The following is a 24,398-nucleotide window of genomic DNA, read 5'->3' as shown; positions in this document are numbered from 1 at the left end:
GCACATTTCCTCCAAGGTCACACCTACTCCAACAAGGCCACACTTCCTAATAGTCTCTGTCACTCCATTTAGGGGCCATTTTCTTTTAAAACTTAGCTTGCTCCTTTTCATTATAAATCTTCATTAGAGTTACCATTAATAACCACACTGTAGAGTCAGTACTAGGCTGTTTAGAGATTTCATCTAGCAATGGAATTAGTTATAAACTCTTCACTTTAGCCTCAGGATGATGCTTCAGACAAGGATAAAAAGCAGGCACATTCTTCACCAGAATATCACAAGCACCATCTCTAGGCAACATACTAAAATTCTTCACCTCTGAAACATCTTGAGCCAGGCCCCCATAGTTCAAATCACTTTTAGCACCACGTGTTTCATGTTCCTACTGGTATGGCCCATTAAGACATGCTGAAAGCATTGTACTGCTTTCCTAACCCAGATTAGCAAGGGTTCATATTCCTCCAAAGAAACATATAGTCAGGCCTCTCATAATACCCCAGTCCTAGGTACCAATTTCTGTCTTAGTTAGGGTTTCTATTGCTTTGAAGTGACACCATGACCACAGCAGTTCTTATAAAGGAAAAAACATTTAATTTCAGAGGTTCAGTCCATTTTCATCATGGTGGTATGCAGGCAGACATGGTGCTGGCTACATGCAGCTGGCTGATATGCAGCCAACAGGAAGTGGACTGTAACACTGGGAGTAGTTTGAGCATAGGAAACCTCAAAGCCCACCTCCACAGTCACCCACTTCCTCCACACCTACTCCAATGAAGCCACACCTCCTAATAGTGCCACTCCCTTTGGGAGGCTATTTTCTTTCAAACCACCACAGTCCTGATGGCCTCATTCTAGTTTTCCTTTAAAATAAAAAAGGAATTTTTATCCTACTGTGAAAATAATGTATTTGTCTCAGTTACTTTTCTAATGTTATTATAAAGCACCATAACCAAGGCAAATTAAAAAAGAATTTAGATGGACTTATATTTCTAAAGTATTAGGGGTCAATGGTGGCAGAGTGAAGGCATTATGACATGTGGCTGGAGCAGCAGATAAGAGTTCAAATCTACATCCATGAGCAGGAGGCAGAAAAAGCACACAAGGGATGTTGAGAAGATTTTGAAATCTCAAGCCCTGCCCCAATGACACATCTTAGAAAATGCCACACCTCCTAGTAATTTTCAAATAGCTACCAACTAGAGACCAAGTATTTTAATATATGAAACCCTGGGAGCCATTTTCATTCAAATTACCACAATGTACAAAACTATTAATCAAATCACATCATTGGATAATACATATCTTCCTTTAAATACTTTAGTATGCTCTAACATGTATCAAAAATTTTCAGTACTGTGCCGATTATTTTTGTGTTAACTTCACACAAATTCTGTTATTGAGGAAGAGAAAAGCTCAAATGAATAAAAGGTCCCTTCTCCTGATTAGACTGTGAGGTATTTCTTGATTGATGATTGATGTGGGACGGCCCAACTCGCTTTGAGCAGTGTCACCCCCTAGGATGATAGTATTGGGTGCTATAAGAAAACAGGATGGATAAGCCATGAAAGAAATACAGTAAGCAGAACTCCTCTATGGTTTCTCTAGTTTCTGCATCCAGGTTTCTGCTTCACTCAGTGATGTGCTTACTAACTATAAGTTGATAGAAACCATTTCCTCCATGAGCTGCTTTTGGTTAAAACAGCAATAGAAATCATAAGACAGAAATTGGTATCACTTTCGTGGGATATTTCAGTGACAGACATGATCATGATTTTGGAAGAATTATGGAAAGATTTTTGAACTGTGGGCTAGAAAATACATTGAGTGATCAGAGCTTAATAGACTGGTGTGGGAATTTGGAAGATAATGCTGAGAGCTTTACAGTTGATGGAGGTCGGAAACTTTTGAGAGACCCTTAAATACTGTATTGAGATTATCCTATATTTGAATTTATGACTCTCTGCTTCTTCTAGTCAACTGGAACTGAAGAATCAGCAAGATACCAGAACAACTGAAGTGAAATCTTTGTATTGCTGGGACAATTCTGATTCTTTAGGCCCTACTGATTAAGAATAAACCAGTATTATTGAGACAAAAATCTTCTGGGAAGTGTTTCCTTGGGGTCAGCATACTGAAGCTGTGGTCTAGATGCAGCCAAGGCTGTAACTCTTGATGTCAGTTGAATATTATAATGTTTAAGAATTTCCTGGATGGTATCAGTTTTGAGGCCATGAGAGAGGCATGATGAGCTGCTGAGGCTTGGCATTGTGAGAATCTAGGAAAGGCCACTGGTGAATTTATCACCTTTGTTGCAATACAAGCCCCAGGATCGAAGGAATCATAAAACATTTTAGAGGCTTGGTGCTACATGGCAAGGTATGAGTTACTAAAGAGAGTCTAGTGGAGGCTATTAGATAAGGTACAGCCCAGTTGCAGAGAGGCTCTGGCACTTTGGAGATGCCAGTAACATTGAAGAACCACAGGATAGCAGTCACTGGAATGACAACATGTGTGTGCTGAGACAACATGAGTGTGCTGCCAACAGCAGAGCGAGAGATGTAGGCCCTTGGAGCCCTGAATATCCTGAGTGAAGAATGCTGGAAGGATTACTATTCAAGATAGGATATTAATCTGAAGTAACTAAATATGGTACTGGCACAAAAACAAACATGAAAACAAATGGAATAAAATTGATGATCCAAACATGAGAACTCATAACTTATATCATTTGATACTTGACAGAGAGAAAAAAAAATACCTGTACTAGAGAAAAGACAGCATCTTCAACAAATGGGAAAACCATATGTCCACATACAGAAGCATTAAATTAGACCAATATCTATCACCCTGTACAAACATTTGATCCAAACAGATCAAAGCCCTCAATTTGAATCCAGAACCACTAAAACTACTAGCAAAAAAACTTTGGTGGTATGCACACACATACACAATCACGCACGTGCACACGTGTGCAGGAAAGGACTATCACAACAGAACTTTATTTGCAAAGGAATTAAGGGCAACAACAGAGAAACCAGACTTCATACAGCTAAAATTGTTCTGTACCAATAAGGAAACAAAATACTTGTGAAAGGTTAAAAGAAAATGGACCCCAAAAGGAGTAGCACTATTAGGAGGTGCTGCTTTGTTGGAGGAAGTGTGTCACTGTAGGGTGGGCTTTGAGGTCTCCTATGATCAAGCTACACCCAGTGACACAGATCTCTTCCTGTTGCCTGCAAGCCAAGATGTAAGAAACATGGCTACTTGTCCAGCTACATGACACAATGTCACACCATGATGATAATGGACTAAACTTCTGAAAATGCAAGCTACCACAATTAATTTTTTTTCCTTCTAAGAGTTGCTGTAGTCATAGTGTCTCTTCATAGCAGTAGAAACCTTAAGACAGCCACTGTATTCCCTCTAATTCCCAAAACAGTATAGATTATCAGTACAGTCCTTCACTTTTTTTTTCTCAGTGGTCAATTTGCTGAGGATACCATACACTTAGGCCATAGAACTCAGATAATCTGATCTGTATTTGATGTGAAAGCCTCTTTCCTGCAATCTAGCTTCCATGGTCCCATGAAATATTATGAAATCCTCCAAGAGAGGAAGCAATTAAACAGTTCTCCCTAAATGTAACACAATTATCAGCATGAAAACATATGCATAAAGGTCACATGTTGACAACAGCCATCATTTGTCTACTTGGACTTCAGGCCCATTCAATAGGAAGGAAGTCATTCCTTATACTGGAATTTAGCCAACTTCTTGGGGCCAATGAGGTCATGAGCCTTAGAAAAGAATCTATCACTACCACTTTGGTAGATTGGAATATGATTCCTTACTGCATTCTAAATCTTAACCTTGTACTCACAGATAAGTATAGCTACCATCCCCTCATTGAAGAAACATTTCAGGAAAGCAAGTAGAGACCATCAGAGAAAAACACAACTGGACACATTGCAGAGATTAATAGCTCTTGGGGAGCCAATCCCCAATTGACAAATCTACACTTTGGTTCCTACACCTATGGCTCAGGGACCATTACAGAAAAAGGGACAGATATATTTTAATAACCAAAATGTAAGAAGTCTGCTATGAAGCAGTCTCTCCTAGAAATGGTTTCATAAACAAGAATAGACAATGGCAATATCACTGTACATGTTAACACGGAGAAGAAAAAATCTGATGGGGTCCCACCACTACACAAAGAACTACAAGCAATTCTTGATTCCTGGGAAAATTAGAATTAGCTTCTTGCAGGGATGAGTCCCTTTATTGGTTGTTCAATATAGAGTGTTCAGTCTTGAAGCCATATATACTCCAACAACAAAATGGACTCAGCAGGTCATATATATGTAACAATAATAACTAAAGAAAAGGAGATTATCAATCTGAGAAGATCAGAGTGGTTTGAGGGAGAGTTCCTGGGAGGGTCTGTGGAATCAAAAAGAGTGGGGAAAGTGATATAATTTTTATTTCAATTAAAACATTTGTAATAATAAAGCAGAAATATGGTTCATCTAATCATTGTTTTCCACTGATAACATTTTAGCTAAAACTAAGAAATATTGAATTTATTATATCTCATCCTTCAGTCTCACTAGTGGTAATGATCATAAAAACTCAATTTCAAACTTTTCCACCCAGCCAGATTCTGCTTGTTTTGTTCCCAAGTCTAGCTAGGTGAATTTGACTGATCCTTCCATCCACCCCCTTTGTCCAACCCCCCAGATCTGCCTCCAAACTCCAGGCTTGGACTAGGAGACACATCCTTCATTCCAGGTCAGCCTCATGTGTATAGTTAACTTCAATCCACCTAAGCCATATCCAAGCATTAGGCCTACTCGGTGTTCTGTGCCCAACCTGCTCTTTCCATACCAGGACTAAAAATGGAAGTACACATGTCTAAATGTCATTTCAAAAATACAAACAATATGAAAGATCAAGGAAATATCTCCCCTAAAAGTTCCACTAATCTATAGAAATTCAATGGTAATTACTAAGATGAACATCAAGACACAGAATTTAAAATAATATTGTAAGCATTACCTAAAAAGTCAAAGAATTTAAAAAAAATACACAAACAAGTAGTCTAAAGAACTTAAAGAGAAAAATTTATAAGGAATAGATCCCAGAGAGATGCCCCCCAAAAACAGATATAAGGCTGACAGAAGACAATATATTATTTGAAGATGGAATTCAGTAAAGAGCTAAGATAACTGAAGAGAATTCAAGCTAAAATGAAGACAGAATTGAAAAGCCAAATAACATAATGATAAAACACGAAGTAAAGAATTACAAGTAGAATCAATGAAATGGGAGAATATTAGAAATCAAAGATAAAGTAGGATCTAGACCATATCAAACAAAAATATGATTTTTTACAAAACACAAAAAGGAACATTTAAGAATGAATTACATCATGAAAACACAAAACCATAAAATTATAAGAATAAAAGAGAGGAGACTCCTAGACCAGATCTTCAGCAATGTCATAGAATAAAGTTTCTCCCAAAATTAAGGAAAAACATACCAAATACATACCAAGTAGACACACCAGAAAAGAAACACCCCATGGCATGTCATAGTTACAACACCATGTACCTTGAACAAAGAAGGAGTGTTTAAGCCATGTATAAAGGACAGCCTTCCAGGATAATAGCTGAAATAATAGCTGAATTCTTCGTGGAAATTTGAAGCCAGAAGGACCTGGAGCAATACATTCCAAGTTCTAAAAGACCAGAACTTCCAACCTAGGCTAATATACCCAGCAAAACTATACACTAGAGTGTATATCAAACAAAAATATGATTTTCATTATGAAAACAGTTTTAAAATGTATATGCAGCAAATCTAAACACATGAAACAATATTTCAGAAAGAAAAAAATATGCATGGTCAAAATAGTATACAAAGAAAACAAATGAAGCTATAATTACTGAAATAAAGGTTACAGCTGAGAACACAAACAATACCATAAAAACAAACAACACAATGACTGAAATCAACACATATCTTTCAACAATAGCTTTAAATATCAATGTTTTTAATTCTATCAAAAAACATTGGCTAGATAAATGAACCAAGAAAGAAACTCTATTTATATGTTGTCACATAGCTTAGCTTTAAAAATAGGTACAAAATTAAAATGAAAGGATGGGCAAAAGTACTCAATTCAGTGGAACAAAAAAAGCAAATAGGCATTGCTATTGTAATACCTGTAAGAATAGACTTCAAACTAAAGCTTAACTGAAGAGATAAAAAACTATACTTCATTCTAATCAATGGAATAATTAACAAAGAAGACATTACTGCCATAAACATACATGCACAAAACTCTGCTGCTTTCAATTTCACAACAACAACAACAAACAACAAACAACATCTGAAGTTTAAAGACACAGATTAGCACCATCCCGTTACAAGGAAATTATTTCAATCTCCCATAGACAGTGTTAGTATTCAGGCGTCTGTACTGGCCTGTCCTTGGGGTTCTGAAAGGATACGTCCTCAGCTGCAGCCACTGAGAGCACCACCTGTACACATTCACTATCCCTGCTTTCCTCTTCTCTCTCTCTCTCTCTCTCTCTCTCTCTCTCTCTCTCTCTCTCTCTCTCTCTCTCTCTCCTATTTCTTCTCTCCTGCTGCTTCTGTCTTTGGAGGCTGGTCTCCCCCTTTCCTTTTCTTCTATTTGTGATCCCTTTACCTAATTAAAAAAAAAAACTTTTGCTTGAACCCTGAAACATGGCATCTTTCTCTCTCAGGACTCTACTCTTAAATTACAACAGACATGTCACACAGACCTCTCATAGAGAAACATTAAAATTAAATAAAATTAAATGGCATTATACATCAAATTGACTCAACATAGCTATAGATTATTCTACCCAAACACCAAAGAACACAAATTCTACTCAACATCTCATGGAAACCTCTTGAAAATAAAGAATATCTTTTGACACAAAGCAAATTTTCACATTCATAAAGACTGAAATAACTCCATGTATCCTATCTGACCATAACACAATAAAATTTAAAATCAACAGCAAACAAATTTCTAGATGTACACAAAGTCAGGAAAATTAAACAACTCACTGCTGAGTGATGAGTGTCCCAAAGAAGAAATCAAGACAGAATTTCCTGGAACTAAATGAAAATGAAAACACAACAAAACCTTTGGGACACACAAATGCCAGGGGAAAATTACAAGTCTAATAGTGTACATAATAAGTCAGAAATAACACCAATAAGTGACTTAATGATGCAAATCAAAATTTTGGGAAATAAAGTAAAATAACCCAAACATAGTTGATGGCAAAAAATAATAAAAACCAGAGCCTAAATTAGTTAAATAGAACCAAAGAGCCGGTAAATGCATGTAAGAGCTGATTCTCTGAGTATATAACCAAGATCAACACACCTTTGGCTCAACAAGCTGGAAGAAAGAAATAAAAGATGCAAGTTAATAGAATCACTAATGAAAAAGGAAACATTATAACAGACAACAAAGAAATTTAGAGTATTATAATGAAATGCTTTAAAAACGTAGTCCATTAAGTTGAAAACTCTAAATGAACAAATTTCTAGATCCAACCAACATCAAAATTAAATCATGAAAAGATCAACAACCCAATAAGACCCATAACAAATGTAGACATTGAAACAAAAATAAAACTCTCCAACTAAAAAATTTGATTCAGATGGATTCACAGCAGAATTCTTACGAAGATCTGCAGATAATCCCTTTTAAACAGGAAGGGAGAGAGAGAGTGAGAGAGGAAGGGAATGAGAGAAGAAAAAGAGATAGAAGAACTCACAAACTCCTTTTATGAAGTCATTATCACTTAAATATCAAATCCATGTAACAACACACAAAAAAATGAAACTAAATGCTAGTACCCCTAATGAGCATAGTTTAAAAATGCTCAATGAAACATTCACATATATAACAAAGATTAGCCACTGTGACCCAGTTAGCTTTATTCCTGAGATGTGGTCATTGTTAAACATACATAAGCCAATATATGTAATAAATCACATAAATGGATTGTAATACAAAAAAATCACTATAATCTCAATAGATGCAGAAGAAAAAATACTTGACAAAATCAAATATTTCTTCATTATAAAAGTCATAGAAAGAGTAGGACTGGGAGAAACTTACCTCAACATAATAACGGCAACCTATTACAGTTTCACAGCCAGCATCATCCTAAATGGAGAAAAACTTGAAGTAATCCCACTGAAATCAGAAATAATTTGAAGCTATCTACTAGCCCTGCTCCTTTTCTATACTGAACGCAAAGTACTAGCTGGAGCAATAAAGCAAGAAAGGGAAATTAATGGAGTACAGACAGGAAAAGCAGTCAAACTGTCTCTGTTTGTAGATGGCATGATATTAAACATTAGAAATATCAAAAATTCTACCAGAAAACAGATATAAAATGTGAACAATTTCAACAATGTGGATGGATACATCCAACTTGGCTAATAAGTTCCCCTCAAGAGCAATAAGCTATCTAACAAAATCCCCAACAGTAGTCCTGAACACCCACCCCCTCCTTCTGAGTTCCTAATCAGTACTGTTCAAGAAACTTCCCAAACATTATAGGCTATTGTTGATGTTCTTGGTTGTCTGCTAGAGTAACAGGTGGGTCTGACCTGAAAGCCTCCTCCCTTGGAACTAGCTTTCACAATACCAGAAGATACCATGCAAGGAGAAAAGCAACCAATAGTCCTACCCAGCTATAAAACCTATGGACCACAGCACTGCTCAGCATAGCACAATAACCCTAAGGGTGTAATTGTGGCATGCACACTTTGGTGGTAAGCTCTTCCTCAAAATTCATCTAGCTGGGATGAGGTAGTGCTAATGGTAATTATGCAACAGCTCTCTCCTCCCTCATAACATCCTAGAAGCAATGGGACTGAAAAGAAGAGTGGGGCAGAGCTCATTTATTTGCACCTACCCACTGAACATGTCTCTAAGGGAACCTACAGTAGCCACAGTAGGCTGGAACTCAGGTAGACAACCTTTGTCGTGATCACCTGATGAATGAATAATAAAAATGTGTTACATCATATGATGTAATATTATATTCAGCTGTTCAGAAAAAATAAAAAAATAAAAATAAAATTTGAAATATGCAGGTAAAATGATAGAGCTAGAGTCATCTTGAGTGTAATAACCCAGACCCCACGAGACAAATATTGCTTTTTTTCTCTTATCTGTGGAGGCTAGCCATTAAGCTTTAGGTATGTGTTTCATTTAAAATAACCATGAAGCTCAGGTTGCAAGTAAGGAATGAAGCAGAAAAAAGGGACCTTCCAAGTAAGGTAGAATAGAATACAGTGTTATAAAGAGATAAAGATGAAACTACAATAGGAGAATTAAATGGACAAGAGGATGGGGGGCAGGATGAAGGAGGTTTTATGAGGAGGAACAACTAACAGTGAAGGGCTTTGGAAAACTTAGTACTATAGAAGCTTCCTAAAATACATACATATATGAAAGGAATTTAAATGGACTCACCATAATATTGTGGAGAAAATGACCCAAATTGACATATTATGCCACCAACTAATACATCCAGGATGATGAATGAGTTACATCTTGTTGAGTTCGTGGGCCAAAGTGGTCCCACAGAACTCCCAAAGCATCACAGGTTAATGCTAAGGCTATTGCTGAGAAAAGCATTCAGTTATGCCATTGAACATGGAAAAAGCTAGTGCCCAACTAAACGCTTCACCCTTACTGACTAGCATTCATGGTACTGGAAGATACTTTACATGCTACTGGAGAAGAAAAGTAGTCAGCAATACCACCTAGCTACAAACTCTGAGACCAGCAATGGTGACTTTCTTATAAATCATTCTGTCATAGTAGCAGTCCAAATGTTATGAAGTAACCAACCACCGTTCGATTGGATTTCAGGCCCATTCCAAGAGACAGAACCCGTGCCTGAAACTGCTAGTGTCGAAGAACCTGAGACTAGATAGGTCATGGGCCCTAGGGGAAAACCCAGTATTATTACTGTGCTGGAGGAGCACAGAAATGCACCCATAGATAAGTATATTGCTTAACTGTCATCAGAGAAGCTTTTTCTTGCAATAGATGTTAATCAGCACAGAGACTCACAATTAAACAATGTGCAGAAAGAGAGCACTAAGTCCTAAATGAGATGTCTTTATCAATCCCTACCCTCAAGGGTCAGGGACCTATGTGGAAGGGGGGTGGAAAGTTAATAAAGGTCAGAGGTAGTGGATGACTTCAAGGAAATTGTGTTTTCCAGACACAATACTGATACACATATGAACTCACAACTATGACAGCACACACAAGACATACTCTGTCTCAGAACTGACAAAATTAGAAGGGGAGGTGAACACTAAATCCACTCCTAAACAAAAAGCTATTTGCAATTGATAACTGCTGGGAAAGTTTTCTCCAACGAAGTGTCAGTGAGTATATAAACCATATTTCCATGCTTGACAACATAAAATACACTGCCTGTTTGTTTGTACTGATTTCTGTTTATTTACTTATTTTGATTGAGAGAGCATAATGTTAGGTAGGGAGTTGGATAGGATCTGAGAAGGACTGGAGCCGGCGAAATCATCATCAAAATAAGTGTATGAAAAAAATTAATGGAACCCCCACTCCAACTCTTAATTTCAAAGAAAAAAAAGTAAAGAAAACTCATTCAGTCAGTCCATATATGAAAAGGGAGAGTTGTAATCTTTACTCTTTTGCTTTAGACCATTTAGAATAAATGGTGAGTCACTGGAGGAATATTAAAAAGGAACTGTGTTAACTGAAGTTCCCAGAAAAAAAAAGCCACACAATCATTAAACATTGTACATGGATGATTAACTAAGATGGGTATTGTGGAGGGTTCAGCTGTTGCAGTTCCAGAGACACATTATCTTGAACTATCTTAACCCTCCGGCCAATGTGGCCATTCATTGTTCATCTCTGTTTGTGACCTGCCATTCTTTCGGCTGTTAGGTAAGTTCTCTTGGAATGTGTGCACAGATCCTCATCTTTCGCTGACCCAAAGGCTGGGAATGCCATCAGATAGTATCTGCAGAGGTTTCTCCGGTTTATTGTAACACGCTTGTCCAAGGCTCCAACCAAGGTATTTTTAAAGTTTCTTGATTTATAGCTCTCTTTGTTTTGTTGCCATAAAAATTTCATGAGGTCAGTGGAGTAAAAGGCTTAGCTTACAAAGGCACTTCTGGCATAAGCCTGTGGACCTAGGTTGAATCCACAGAATTCAAGCAAAAGTGGAAAACGAGAAGTCACTACACAATGGTATCTTCTGATTTCCACTTGTGCACATGGCATGGGCTCTACCTCAGCCGCTCCCAACACACACACACACACACACACACACACACACACACACACACACACACACACCACAGAGAGAATAATAATGAATAGAAAACAATAACAAAAATCTTCATGAAACTGTTACCACATTGGAACATAGAATTTGGGTAACCTAAATTTGTAGTCTTGGTCACACATATTTGATTCTACAATAAACTACCTTTTATTTATTTTGAGATGAAAGCTGTATTTCTTATGTTCACATATGGAACCATTAAAAATTATGTTACCAGCCAGGCATGATGGCACACACCTGAATCCCAGAACTGGGGAGACAGAGACAAGAGGTTCTCTGAGTTTGAGGTCAGGCTGGTATGTAGAGTGAGTTCCAGGACAGCCAGGGCCATACAGAGAAACCTTGTCTCAAAAAGCAAAAATCAAAACAAAACAACGACAACAAAAATCTCATTTCCAGAGTACTTAATAACTTCAAAAATACCCATAATATAAGTGGTAAAGTAAGCTACAGAAGTATAGGATATACTCTCAATCGTGTAGGATCATAGGACATATATATTAATAAAAGAGAATCAGCTTAATAAATGTTTGGTGTTTGCCTACCTTGTGCAATTAAAGTTAGTATTTTTTTTTATTTCACTGAGTTTTAGAAAATCAAGTTCCAGAATATTTCTTTTACATTTAGAAAAAAAAAACATTTAAAAAAATATTACAACAAATGATCAGAAAAATATAACGGAGAGTTTAAGTCAACATGGTGGACTGTGCAAGGCCTTTTCCGACTCCCATTTCAAATCCCTTAAAAATGAATGAAACTGTAGATTTGTATATATAATTTATCCCCCCCACACACACACACACATACACGTATTTTTTTTTTTTTTCTTTCTTTCTTTTTTTTCTTTTTCTGCTCGTGAGGAATTCCTGGAAGATAGAAAGCAGATGGAGCCTCAGTGAAGTATGCAGTTGGGCAGCAGACAGCCGGCAGGGGAGGGGGGAGCTGTACTGTCTGGCTCTGGTGGGAGTGAACTGGGGGGAGGGGGGGCAAGAGTGAAGGAGAGTGCTTGTGTCAGTGTGGCTGCCCCAGGAGCGGAAGGCAGGACGGAAGCGGGAGGGGTGGAGGAAAGGAGAGGGCGGGCTCAGAGGAGGAGGATTCCCACAAAAATCCCAGTTCCGTAGATTGGCCAAGCTGACAAGCGCTGCCAAGACCAGGCCGCGCAAACTGCTGGGAGACGTGCCACTGCCTGCACTTTCGTTGCTGCAACCATCCCTGTCATCTCTTGTCCACGTTAACTGTCGTCTTCTTCTCTGCTGCCCTTCTGCAGCCACAGCAGCATTGACAACAACAGCTAAGTGACCGATTCTGGCTGGGACTTGGGCTGGGGAGTCAGGGAAGGCGCCAGGGGCGGACAGAACCCGGGAGCCCGCCATCTCTCTCTAGCCATCACAGCTGCAATCACCCCTCCCTGAAGGAGGAGAAAGCACTAGTGAGTGGCACTCTCTGTCTCAGTACCCAGTCGGTCAGCTCGTTTCTGACAAAATCTGAAGAAGGGAGAAAGGACCATAGTCTCTCAGATCGAAAAAACTATCTCCCATTGGGCAGTGTCGCCTATTTGTCAGCTTGTTAAGCAAAGGTCAGCTTTGCTTAGGCCACCTAAGCCTGGAGCCATGTCTCCTCCGACTGTGCCTCCTACAGGGGTAGATGGTGTGTCCGCGTACCTGATGAAGAAGAGGCACACTCACAAGAAGCAGCGGCGTAAGCCCACTTTTCTCACTCATAGGAACATCGTGGGCTGCCGCATTCAGCACGGCTGGAAAGAAGGCAATGAGCCAGTAGAGCAGTGGAAGGGGACTGTGCTCGAGCAGGTTTCCGTGAAGCCCACTCTGTATATAATTAAATACGACGGCAAAGACAGTGTGTACGGACTAGAACTGCACAGAGACAAGAGAGTTCTAGCACTAGAAGTACTTCCTGAGAGAGTTCCTTCTCCTCGCATTGATTCTCGCCTGGCGGATTCCCTGGTTGGGAAAGCAGTGGGACATGTGTTCGAAGGCGAGCATGGTCAGAAAGATGAGTGGAAGGGTATGGTGCTGGCGCGAGCCCCCATAATGGATACGTGGTTTTACATCACCTACGAGAAGGATCCAGTCCTCTATATGTACACCTTGCTGGATGACTACAAAGATGGTGACCTGCGTATCATTCCAGATTCCAACTACTATTTCCCTACAGCAGAGCAGGAGCCTGGCGAGGTGCTCGACAGTCTTGTGGGCAAGCAGGTAGAACACGCCAAAGATGATGGATCCAAAAGAACTGGCATTTTTATCCATCAGGTGGTGGCCAAGCCATCTGTCTACTTCATAAAGTTTGATGATGACATTCACATTTATGTCTATGGTTTGGTGAAAACCCCATAAGTTTACAGCGCTGTTTGAAAAACTTATGGAACTAATAGAGGTAAAATTTTATGTTCTCAAAAGTATGTTTTTTAGAACAATTTTGAGGTCAAAAGTTCAGGACAGTGTGTAGGTCTTATTGTGCCTCCAAATCGTATATCAACTATCTCTCACTTTTGACCCACGTGTACGTTAGTACTTTTGTTGTTTGTTTTGTGATTGAAATTTTAAATTGGTTGCTAAGAGAAAAGCTAAAAGTGTTTAGATCCACAGAGACAATTCAAAAGTAGATAAGCTGTGCAACATGTCTTCTGCTCACACTTTTTATTCTTCCAGATAATTAGTTTGAGAACTTGGCATTTATCTTAGGATGTTTTCCCTGCTCTCGAAGGGAAAGTTCGATGTAGCTTCTTAAAAATTGACTAGCTGATGGTACTCTTTTTGATCAACAGCACAGTCAATCTCTGACTTTCACTCTCAAGCTTCTTCTCTCAACCTTGCACACAGTATGTACAGATGTGCCAAAAAGTATCCATTCTGTTATTTGTGTTTTTTTTTTAATTCTGATTGCTGTTTTATTGTATTAAGGTGCTGTTATTTCTATAGAAGTGTTATGTAGGCATATATATGTACACACACAGACACAAACACACACACACACACAGTTTTAAGAAATATTGCAAGGTTGGCATTCATTGGTCTTTAATGTTTGAAAAGCAGAGTAGTAAAAAGTTACATGGTTTTCCTGATTATCTTGTTTGGTGTTTATTTGATTCAATGAGATTTATTTTTCTACTTGGGATATTTCCCTTTTGTGATTTTCTAATTCCTATGCTTTGTTCTTTTATCTATTCAATTGATATTTTCCATATAAAGTTGTTGGAATGTGTACAATGAAAGTGCATTTAATCATTTGTATTTCATGTGTTAATGAATTTTGCATTATATTATTAATTTTGAATTTATTGTTAAAATTGTTCACTTTACAATTTTAAAAACTTTAAGTAATTTTATAACTTTAAAATGTCTATGTCTTCTATAAATTTTTGGATTTCTATCTTTTTCAGACAGATATCTCCAACCTAAGTCATACCAATATTCACTTTGTTTTTCTCATAATCTTTATTTTATTTAAATTTTTATCTATCTGAAATTCATTTTTTCATACGGAAATATATAGGGTTTAACTACAAATGTTTCACATATTCAACTGTAGAAATTACATTTCAAAACAGATCATTCTTTTTCAAATTTCTGAGTTAAAATGAGTTTTAAATATACTGGCTGACCATAAGTTTCAAAAACTGGAATAACAATTTCCCTTTCAGGAGTTTTTATTTTTTTCTTTATTATTATAATTTGTCCTCTACAGTCATAAGTTCACAAGAAAACCCAATATATTTTATTGATATTTTGAAAAGGTCTGATGTCTATTAGAACTGCATCAACTTTATTCTTATATACAAGAATAATATTAATAGTTATATTAATCCTTAACATGCCAAAGTTTTGGTACATCATTGAAATATTTTTATTCTTTTTATTACATTCTTCATGTAGGTCATTCATATCTAATAGAATATATTTTTGCAGTTGTCAAATTTTGAAATAAGTTGAGTATTTTTCTTCCTTATATGTAACTTTTTATTTTTATCAATAAAGGAAGTCTACAGATTTTATATTTTTATCTTTTATCCAATGAGTTTATTTAATTCTAGAGGTTACATTGGATTCTAAATCAGAAACTTTTGGATTTTCTTGATATATACAATCATTTCATATGTAAATAGAGATTATTTTATTTCTTCTAATGCTTATACTTATTAGTAGTGCACTAGCTGGATTCTTCACGGCAGTGACATGGAATGATGATGGCAGACATGCCTGTGCTATTTTTAATTTTTATGAAAATAACTTTACAGTTTCGTGTTTGACTTTGCTGTCGATTGTTGGTAAGTTGTTACTCTTATGTTGAGAAATTTCTCCTGTTTCTGTTTTTACATAGCATTAGTATTAGAAATGTCTTCTTTATTTTAGCAATGTCTTTTCAATACCCATTATTAAAATTATGGGTGTTTTCTTTTTCATTTAATTTGTTGATGTATGATTTTTTTTTTAGAAAGTTAGAGATTTAGTATTAAACAAAACTTAAGTTTCTGAAATAAACTTTACTTGGTCATGGTAAAATGATCATTTATTATATTGCTGCATTTTATTTACCAATACTGCATTTAGAAATGGATTTGCATTTCAAAGTGAAATTACATTTTTTTTTTTAGATTATTCTTTCTTTTAGTTGTTGTTGGGTTTTGGTTTTTTGTTTTTTTGTTTTTTGTTTTTTTGGTTTTTGGTTTTTAGCTTTTGGTCTTTTAAACCAGGGTTTCTCTATTTAGACCTAGCTGTCCTGGAACTTACTCTGTAGACCAAGTTGGCCTCGAGATCCTCAGTGCTGGGGTTGAAGGCCTGCACCACCATCCGTCAGCTTTTTAGATTATTCTTTATATTTTTAATCAAACTAACAGACAACAGGTTGAGTCATTTTTTTCTTTCATCTGCTGTCTCTATAAAACTTTGTTGTTGAAGTTCTACTAGCTTAAAAATGACTTGGAGAAATAGTTTAAATGGCATTAGAAATGTTCTTCAAAAGTTAGCTAGGACTAAGCTATAAAACATTCTAATCCTGGGAACACATTTGATTATGGATTAGTTTAATGAGTTTCCTAATATTTTCCCAGTGCCAAATGGATTTTTCAGACTTTCTGTTGATACAGAATATATATTTTTCTGTCATTTACAAAATATATATTCTCTGTCAATTACATACAAAGTTGAAAGCTGTTTATATTATAAAATTTGCTGGTTGTATTTTTCAGGTGCTTTATGTTCTTGTGTGTTTAATGTGAACTAGATTTGCCCAATTCAGAAAATGTAGTAAAATCATCAGCTATAATGATTATGTTATTATCATTGTAGTCTTTTTGTTTACTAGAAAAATAAGAAAAAATATAAGAAATTATGAAATATGTGAAAAATATTTGTTTACCTCCACTTCAAATTAGCAAATATCAATACTTTGTCATGTTTGCTTTAAATGCAGATTTATATGGCAATTAATCAGTGTTAATGGCTAATAAATTTATTTTCAACTACCACATCACCTCTTCTGCAAAGGCAGACACTGTCATGTATTTGGTGCTCATGTTTTATATATTTACTAAAAATAAATTATATAAAATAAAATTATAACCAATAATAGTGGCTTTTGTGTATTCTAATGATGTCAACATGAATAGTTAACTTTAGTCCAATTGTTATTTATTCTGGTTTTGTTATAGGGAACCTTTTAAATGCTAATTGCTGTTTATATTTACCATTCCTAACACTAGGATTAGCCTGACCACAGTCCTAGGCATTGACTAAAGAAACTAAAAATCTCATTTTCTAACAGAACTTAATTTATGTCTCTAAGGAGTCATATATATGCCACTCTTTTCAGATTTCTAGGCCAGACATAGATGCATTTCTTTTAAGATCTTGGGGTGTTTTATATCATAATAGCTAGAAAGAGGGCAACCCTAATTCTGACTGTCTCTTTAAGTTTGGGGAAATGGTAGGGGCAAAATAAAAATCTTCCTGTCTTAGACAATAACAAATCTATCTACCTAGGCTCTAAGTCGTGAACCATGAATTGTTTTATGACATTAGACCATAGACTAAATGAAAAGGCTGTTCCTTGCCCACAGAACTTGAGGATAGATATGCTGTTGAACCCTTGGACTTATGATGTAGTGACTTGAGCATACACCAAGACCTTTGATTCATAGCTGGGTTTGAGTCTAGTTATAACTCTGGTTTAGCAGGGAGAATCCAATATTGACTTATTCAGAAGAATATAAAACAAATAGGTCAATGTCAAATACTGTGTTCAATTATGTCTGTACACTATAACTTTTGTACTAGAACTAGATTTTGGGCTAGAACCATTTCAAATTTTCCATAGTAAAATTTAGCACACCTAATTGATTGAGTCAGAAGGGGAGGTTCATTCTACTGGGAAGTGAATCCATCTTTCCAAATTTTTATTTTCTTTGAGATTCTCCTGCCTGAAGGAAACCCATTACTTCATCCACACATAGATTCAGATCCTACATGCTTACAATGAGATACTGTAGTTCTTTCACTTTGAGAAACAGAGACAGGCGTTTCAATGTTCTAACACTATTACAGGAGAGGAAATGGTACATTTCCTAGTACATAAAAATTACACCATGGTGAATGCAGACAAATTCTCATTCCTCAAAGCACATGTTCTGGAATTAATATTGGAATGTATTGCTGTCATAGATGTCTTACATCAGGGTGTGATAAAATTTTGAAGGAAAAGCAAAATAACAGGAAGTAAAGATGGACAAGGTTGGGTTCTGGGGTATGCTATTCTGTATAGAGAATCACTCTGGTGTCATTTGAATGGATATTTGAATGAAGTAAGGAAACAAATCATATTGCTGATATATTCAGATCAAATATGTACAGTTGTTTCTTTTTACAGCCAAATATGACCAGATTGAATGTGAGAAGAGACTTGTGGGAGGCTGTACAGAAACAAAGGCCCCCCAAAACTCATAAATTCCCACATGATCAGACCTGGACTGCTTGAGTCTGACTGACCTACTAACTTGTTCAGTCTTATACAAATATTAGGGAGTATAGCTTAGTGGTAAAATATTTGACTGCAAACATTTAGAGCCTAACTTCTAATGACTTGTGGGGTCTCCCCACAAATGACCAATCTTAGGAAGTACAAATGGTGCTATAATAGTTACTACTTAACACAATAGTGGTATTTCTATTGCCTTTTTAGCTTAATGACTAAAGTTATTCATCTATTTATTTTTGTTTTTTGTTTTTTGAGGCAGGGATTCTCTGTATTGTTTTGAAACCTGTCCTGGCACTTGCTCTGTAGACCAGGCTGGGCCTTGAACTCACAGAGATCCACCTGCCTCTGCCTCCCAAGTGCTGGGATTAAAGGCATGTGCCATCAATACCCAGCTTAAAAGTTTTTATTTTTACATCTTTAAATTATACATTTGGTAGATGGATTTTTTTCCCTACATGTATGTTTGTGTATCACTTGCATGCCTAGTACCAGATAGAAACCAGAAGAGGGTGTTAGATCCCCTAGAACTGAAGTTGTGAGTCATCATGTGAGTGCTGGGAATGGTACCCACTCCTCTGCAAGAGCAGCCAACATCTTTAATTCTGAGCCATCTCTCCAGTTCTATTTATTTATTTTATTATTTGAGAATTTCATATATTTATGGAGTATTTATTCAAATATCCCACACAGAGGCTCTGGGGGTTAAGACCAAGTAATTTTTCTTAGCTATCATGAAAGGATACCAATTACCTATTGGGAGGGGAGAATTCTATTACTGTATTTCTATTTTTTCTACATAGAGAATAGCCTTTAAAAATTTTTATATCCATTGTAGTCTGGTTAATTCTTTTATCACTGCATCTTTGGTATATCATTCTCAGCACATCTGGTGGCATAAATGGAGACCTGTCTCCAGCAGCAGCAGCTTGTCCAAGAGGAAATCCACACATACTGAGGATTCCCTTTGCCCATGTCTCCCTTGGCCTTTCTTCACTGTGAATCTTGTGGTGGCTAAACAATTGTCCATGGACAACTGAGAATGTCTGGTTGGAATGGGTCTCTACCAGTCCACCGGTGTGTGAATCTGCAGTGTCATCATTTCTTAGTGTACAAACTAAGGACTTCCTTCCACCCTCTGTGAAATACCTACTTTCTGTTTCTAACTGATGGACTCTAACCAAGAAAGACCATACCTTCATATAAGCTGCAGGCAAAAGAAAAATCATGTTTTCTTGCTATAGAGTCTCAGAGAAAGGGCTTATTTTTCTTCCTTTGTCACATGGTTGGAGGCACCAGCTTGTCTGAGTTGAATGTGCACATACTGTGAGAACTACATCCTCCCTTTCCTATTTCCCCCCTTTCCTGTAAATACCACAGCATGTGAATGACAGTATGTCCATATGTTCTCACCCTGATAATATCTATGTTTTATGTTTTCTTGCTGAGTCTTCCCTTCCCTCTTAAGTTAGTTTTAGTTTGTAAAGTTCCCCCTTTTCAGTGGGTCTGACCTGACAAACTGGACAGGTTTATCTCCACAGTGAAATGTGGTTCTATCTCTACAGGTTGTGAAAGTCTTTTTCTTGTGAAGGCCAAGATTAAGGCACTCTTGACAAGAATGGGGATATGTCACCATAAGAGACACAATCTGGTGTAATATGTCTCATGTTCTCTCTCCCCTGTCTACTGGGAGACATTGTCAAAACTAAATCAAAGTTTGATGTTCAGATTCTCGAAAAGAATAATAATATGTATTTTCCTTTGTAAGAAAACATGACGTTTGTACCTACTCCAATCAAGAAAGCTGGCTGCATCAAAGCTACACCCTGCAATTAGAGTTTGGAAAATAATTTAGAACATACTCAGAGATTCCTTACATATAACTTTTCATGACTGGGTCACAGAACACTCATCTGTAAAAAGGATGTGACATATGCTTTTAATAGATTAGCTTGCCTCCTTTAACTTCAGTTTCAGATGACCATTCCTTTGAGTGCACACAAACCATTGTTCAACTCTGTATTCTCTATCAGCAGCCACCTTTCTACTTAAAAATTTGGTTCCATCTCCTCTTCTTTGGCCTCCTCTATTGCTGTCCTTATTTTTGACCTGCAGAAGTTTTTTGAATTATTTCTATTCCTTACTCAGATATACTTTCTCCTTCCACATTTACACTGGGCCTTCCTGTGGTGAATTTAGGAAATAATTGGATACTATTCCCATTTCTTTATGAAAACACCTTCTTTCCAAAGGTGACCAATGAGATCGTAGCCCCATTACGAGTACATGGTCCCTTCTCTCATCCCAAACACATTGCAAATGAAAGACACTTTAGTCAGAACCCATAAACACATACACCTTCATTACAGATTTATTAGGGATCACTGTGGCCTTTGACACATCTACAACATCATTACTACCCACTACTTGTATAAGAAGTCCTTTATCAGGCCTTTAGTATATTCCTGGTCAGGCTCAATTGTCATACCTGAGACAGACCTCTACTGGTCAGAACAGACCGCTGATTTAAGAAACAATGAGGGAGTGAGCAATCAAACTCTATGATTAATTACTGGGGGAATTAATAAGACCATTATCAGTTCTGTTAAGTGTAACAAGTTATGGGAGATAACACTGAGAGCTAGTAAGGCTAGTTTAAACCATAGATCATTAGAGTACAAAGAACAAAACCATCCTTGCCATACACTTTATAAGCCAAACATTCCCAGATATTACACACAAAAAAATTAAAAACTAGATGAGGCATCTCAGACTCCTTTCCCTGGACTATGAGATGCAAATTTCTTTTTTTCTCTCTTTCTATTTTCTTTTTTTAAACATCTTCAACAACTATTTCCTGTCACTTTTAATTTTTGATTACATCAGAAGGGAATTTTCTTTTATTTTCATTCAAACTACCACAGGCCTATACCCATGCTTATCCATGTTCATTGTTGCTCTACTCATAGCATCAAAAATTGGAAACAGCCTTGATGTCCATCAATAGATGAATGGATAATGAAAATGTGGTACAATTATACAATGGAATATTATTCATATGCTAAAATATGAAAATATGGAATTCTCAGATAAATGGATTAAGGTAGAATAATCATCCTGAGTAAGGTAACACAGAAAAAATATATGAATACATATATATTCTCTTGTAAGTGTATAAAAAATATATGAATACATATATATTCTCTTGCAAGTGGATGTTAACATTTAAGCCTTCAATAAGCATGTTACACTTTATATAACCATAGAGGTTGATGTAGAATAAGGGACTAGGAGAATGGGAGAAAGAAGAAATAGACTGTATAGTTATGAAGAGATGGGGCATATCCTGGAGCAGGATGATTAAACAGGAATGTGGAGGAAGAGTGAGGCAAGGGAGGGAGTACAGGGAAGGACAACATCTCAGGTATGTGGGTTTGTGCCCCATGTTGGGCACCATGTTGTTGTTTTTTTTTCAATGTATGATTATTTATTTGTTACCCTTAAAGACTTATTTTTGACTGGACTCAGACTTGGAGTCCAGAGAGGACAGCCTACGTCTTTTGGCGATCTGTTCCTGTGCTTTTCTTTTGCGTCCTTCATTCTCTTGGCCAAAAGTTTAGCATATTCTGCAGCCTCCTTCCTGTTTTTCTTTATATGTTGTTTCTTCAGAGCAATACTACGGTGTTTGTGTTGCAGGACATGTGGAGTAACAAGACGCTGAATCTTGGGTGCTTTGGTCCTGGGCTTCTTACCTTCTTTTTTAAAGGCTTTCTCACGACATATTGGACGACATCATCTTCTTTAGAGAGATTAAAAAGCTTTTGTATTCTTCTAGCTCTTTTAGGTCCCAACCGATGAGGAACAGTAGTATCTGTCAGTCCAGGAATATCCTTCTCTCCTTTTTTTACTATGACCAAGTTGAGAACGCTCAGATTGGCATCCACGATGCATCCTCAAACAGACTTGTGCTTCCTCTCTCCAGTTCTCCTTGGTCTATAACATGAATGCCCCTTACTTAACAGCAGGCACACTCTGCCATGGGTCAAAACACCTTGCTTCGTGGGAAAACCTTGTTTGTCATTCCCACCACTGATTCGGACCATGTAACCCTTCCACTCATCAGCAGCTACTTCTGTGGCCATGTGCTTCTCATAGAATGTACGAAGCTTATGCTCGTCATCCACTTCAATGAGCTTCTGGCAGCCGGTGGCAGGGAAGGAGATATTCAGCTTCATCTTCGCACAGCCAACCACCTAGGAGGCACCACGAAAAAGAGCGGGCACCATGTTGTCACAAGAAGTTTTCCTGCCAGCCTTGTCCTAGAACCACATCAACAACAAACACTAAAAGCCATTTGAGGGGTCATATTGAAACCTACTACTATATTTTATATAAGTTTCTTAAAATATATACATTTATGAAATAAATCTAAGGTAGTCACCAAATCACATATGTGAGGAATGGGTTATATCTAATAGAGTCATTGGCTAAAGGGGCTCCATGGAACCTACTCCCCAAACTCAGGCAATTACCAAGGCTATTAGTTGCACTCCACAAACTGATGTTAAGACCTTATTGCTGATAGCAACACTAATATAGCTCATTGAACATGGAGAAGTCAAGATAGTGTCAAACTGGATGACTAGTGTTTATGGTATTGAAAGGTACTCTGTGCACTACCAGAGGAGAAAGGTAAACACCAACCCAGCTACAAACACTTTGATATATCTACAACAGTGACCTGTATAGATGATAGTCTGGTGCAATAGTGATACAAATGTTGTGGGAAAAACCAGTGGCTATCTTATTGGATTTAAGTCCATTTCATGAGATAGAACCTATACCTAACCCTGATCAGGTGGCCAAGAACCCAAGACTAGATAGGCCACGAACCTAGGGAAAAACCAAATATTATTATTTTGCTAAAGGAAAATAGCAATAAAATGACTCCTAATGACATTCTGCTATACCCATAGATAAGTTAAGTGTCCTGCTCAGTAATCATCAAAGAAGGTTCTTCTTGCAGTAGATGAGAACCAATACAGAGACCCATGACAAGACAATGTGCAGAGATAAGACATTGGAACACTCATTCCTAAATGGAATGTCTTCATCAATCCCCTCACCTCAGGGCTCTAGGAATAATGTAGACAGAAGGAAGAAAGATTTTAAGAGCCACAGAAAATGTATGACACAAAAGAAACAGTAGCTTCCAGACACAACAGGACTGATACACATATGAACTCACACAGACAGGCAGCATTCACAGGGCCTGCACAGGTCTAAGCCAGGTGAGGTCCCAACAGTGAGAGAGAAAGCAGACACATGCCCCTATCCGTAACTCTGAATTCATCTCCATTTTATAACAATTGGCAAAGGAATAGTTTTCTACAATGGAGTCTCACTGAATACACAAACCACACTTAAAGGTAAGCCCTATGTCCAACAGCAGATGACTATCACAAAATACACTCAGTGGTATTTTTTGAGATAGTCTGTTTCTTATTTTTTTGTTTGGGCAATTTTTTACTTTAATATCCTTTTTCTAATTTTGTACTTTATATAGTTGTGTGTGCTTCTTGTGCCTTTTTTAAAAAAGATTCTGGATGTATTTGGGGGAAGATTTTTATTTTCCTTTCTATACACAGAGACAAGTAAAAGGTATGGAATTTAGTGTATGGGAGATGAGAAGGAGTTAGGGCAGGAGAAACTGGAAACAAAATATAATGTATATTTTCAATAAAAATGATAATGTAAATAAAAATAAAATATAATGCAAAATAAAAATAGATAACTATTACAACAGACATGAAAGAAATACAGCATATTGTAAGTATTAAAAACCTGTACCCCATTAAGTTGTAAAATTGAAAAGAAATGGATGAGTTTGTTGAGTTCCTCAAAATACTGAAGTTAAAACAAAAAAGATCAACAATAAAAACAAACCCATCTTTCTGACTTAAAAAAATATTCAGATGGATTCAC

General features: G+C 36.9%; 1 protein-coding gene and 1 pseudogene across 1 annotated transcript; one reads left to right on the top strand and one right to left on the bottom strand.

Annotated features, from left to right (window-relative positions):
- The first annotated feature begins 12,526 nt into the window (after nt 1-12,526).
- Spin4 (spindlin family member 4) lies at nt 12,527-13,885 on the top strand. Its single transcript, XM_051178857.1, has one exon. It carries the CDS (start codon nt 13,031-13,033, stop codon nt 13,778-13,780), a length of 750 nt encoding a protein of 249 aa, XP_051034814.1. The 5' UTR covers nt 12,527-13,030; the 3' UTR covers nt 13,781-13,885.
- Nucleotides 13,886-21,880: 7,995 nt separating this feature from the next.
- On the bottom strand, nt 21,881-22,648 carry LOC127217859 (40S ribosomal protein S6-like; annotated as a pseudogene).
- Nucleotides 22,649-24,398: the final 1,750 nt, after the last annotated feature.

This window comes from Phodopus roborovskii, unplaced genomic scaffold (assembly GCF_943737965.1).
Source record: "Phodopus roborovskii unplaced genomic scaffold, PHOROB, whole genome shotgun sequence".
NCBI classification, from domain to species: Eukaryota; Metazoa; Chordata; class Mammalia; order Rodentia; family Cricetidae; genus Phodopus; species Phodopus roborovskii.
This window is presented reverse-complemented; position numbering and strand designations above follow the sequence as displayed.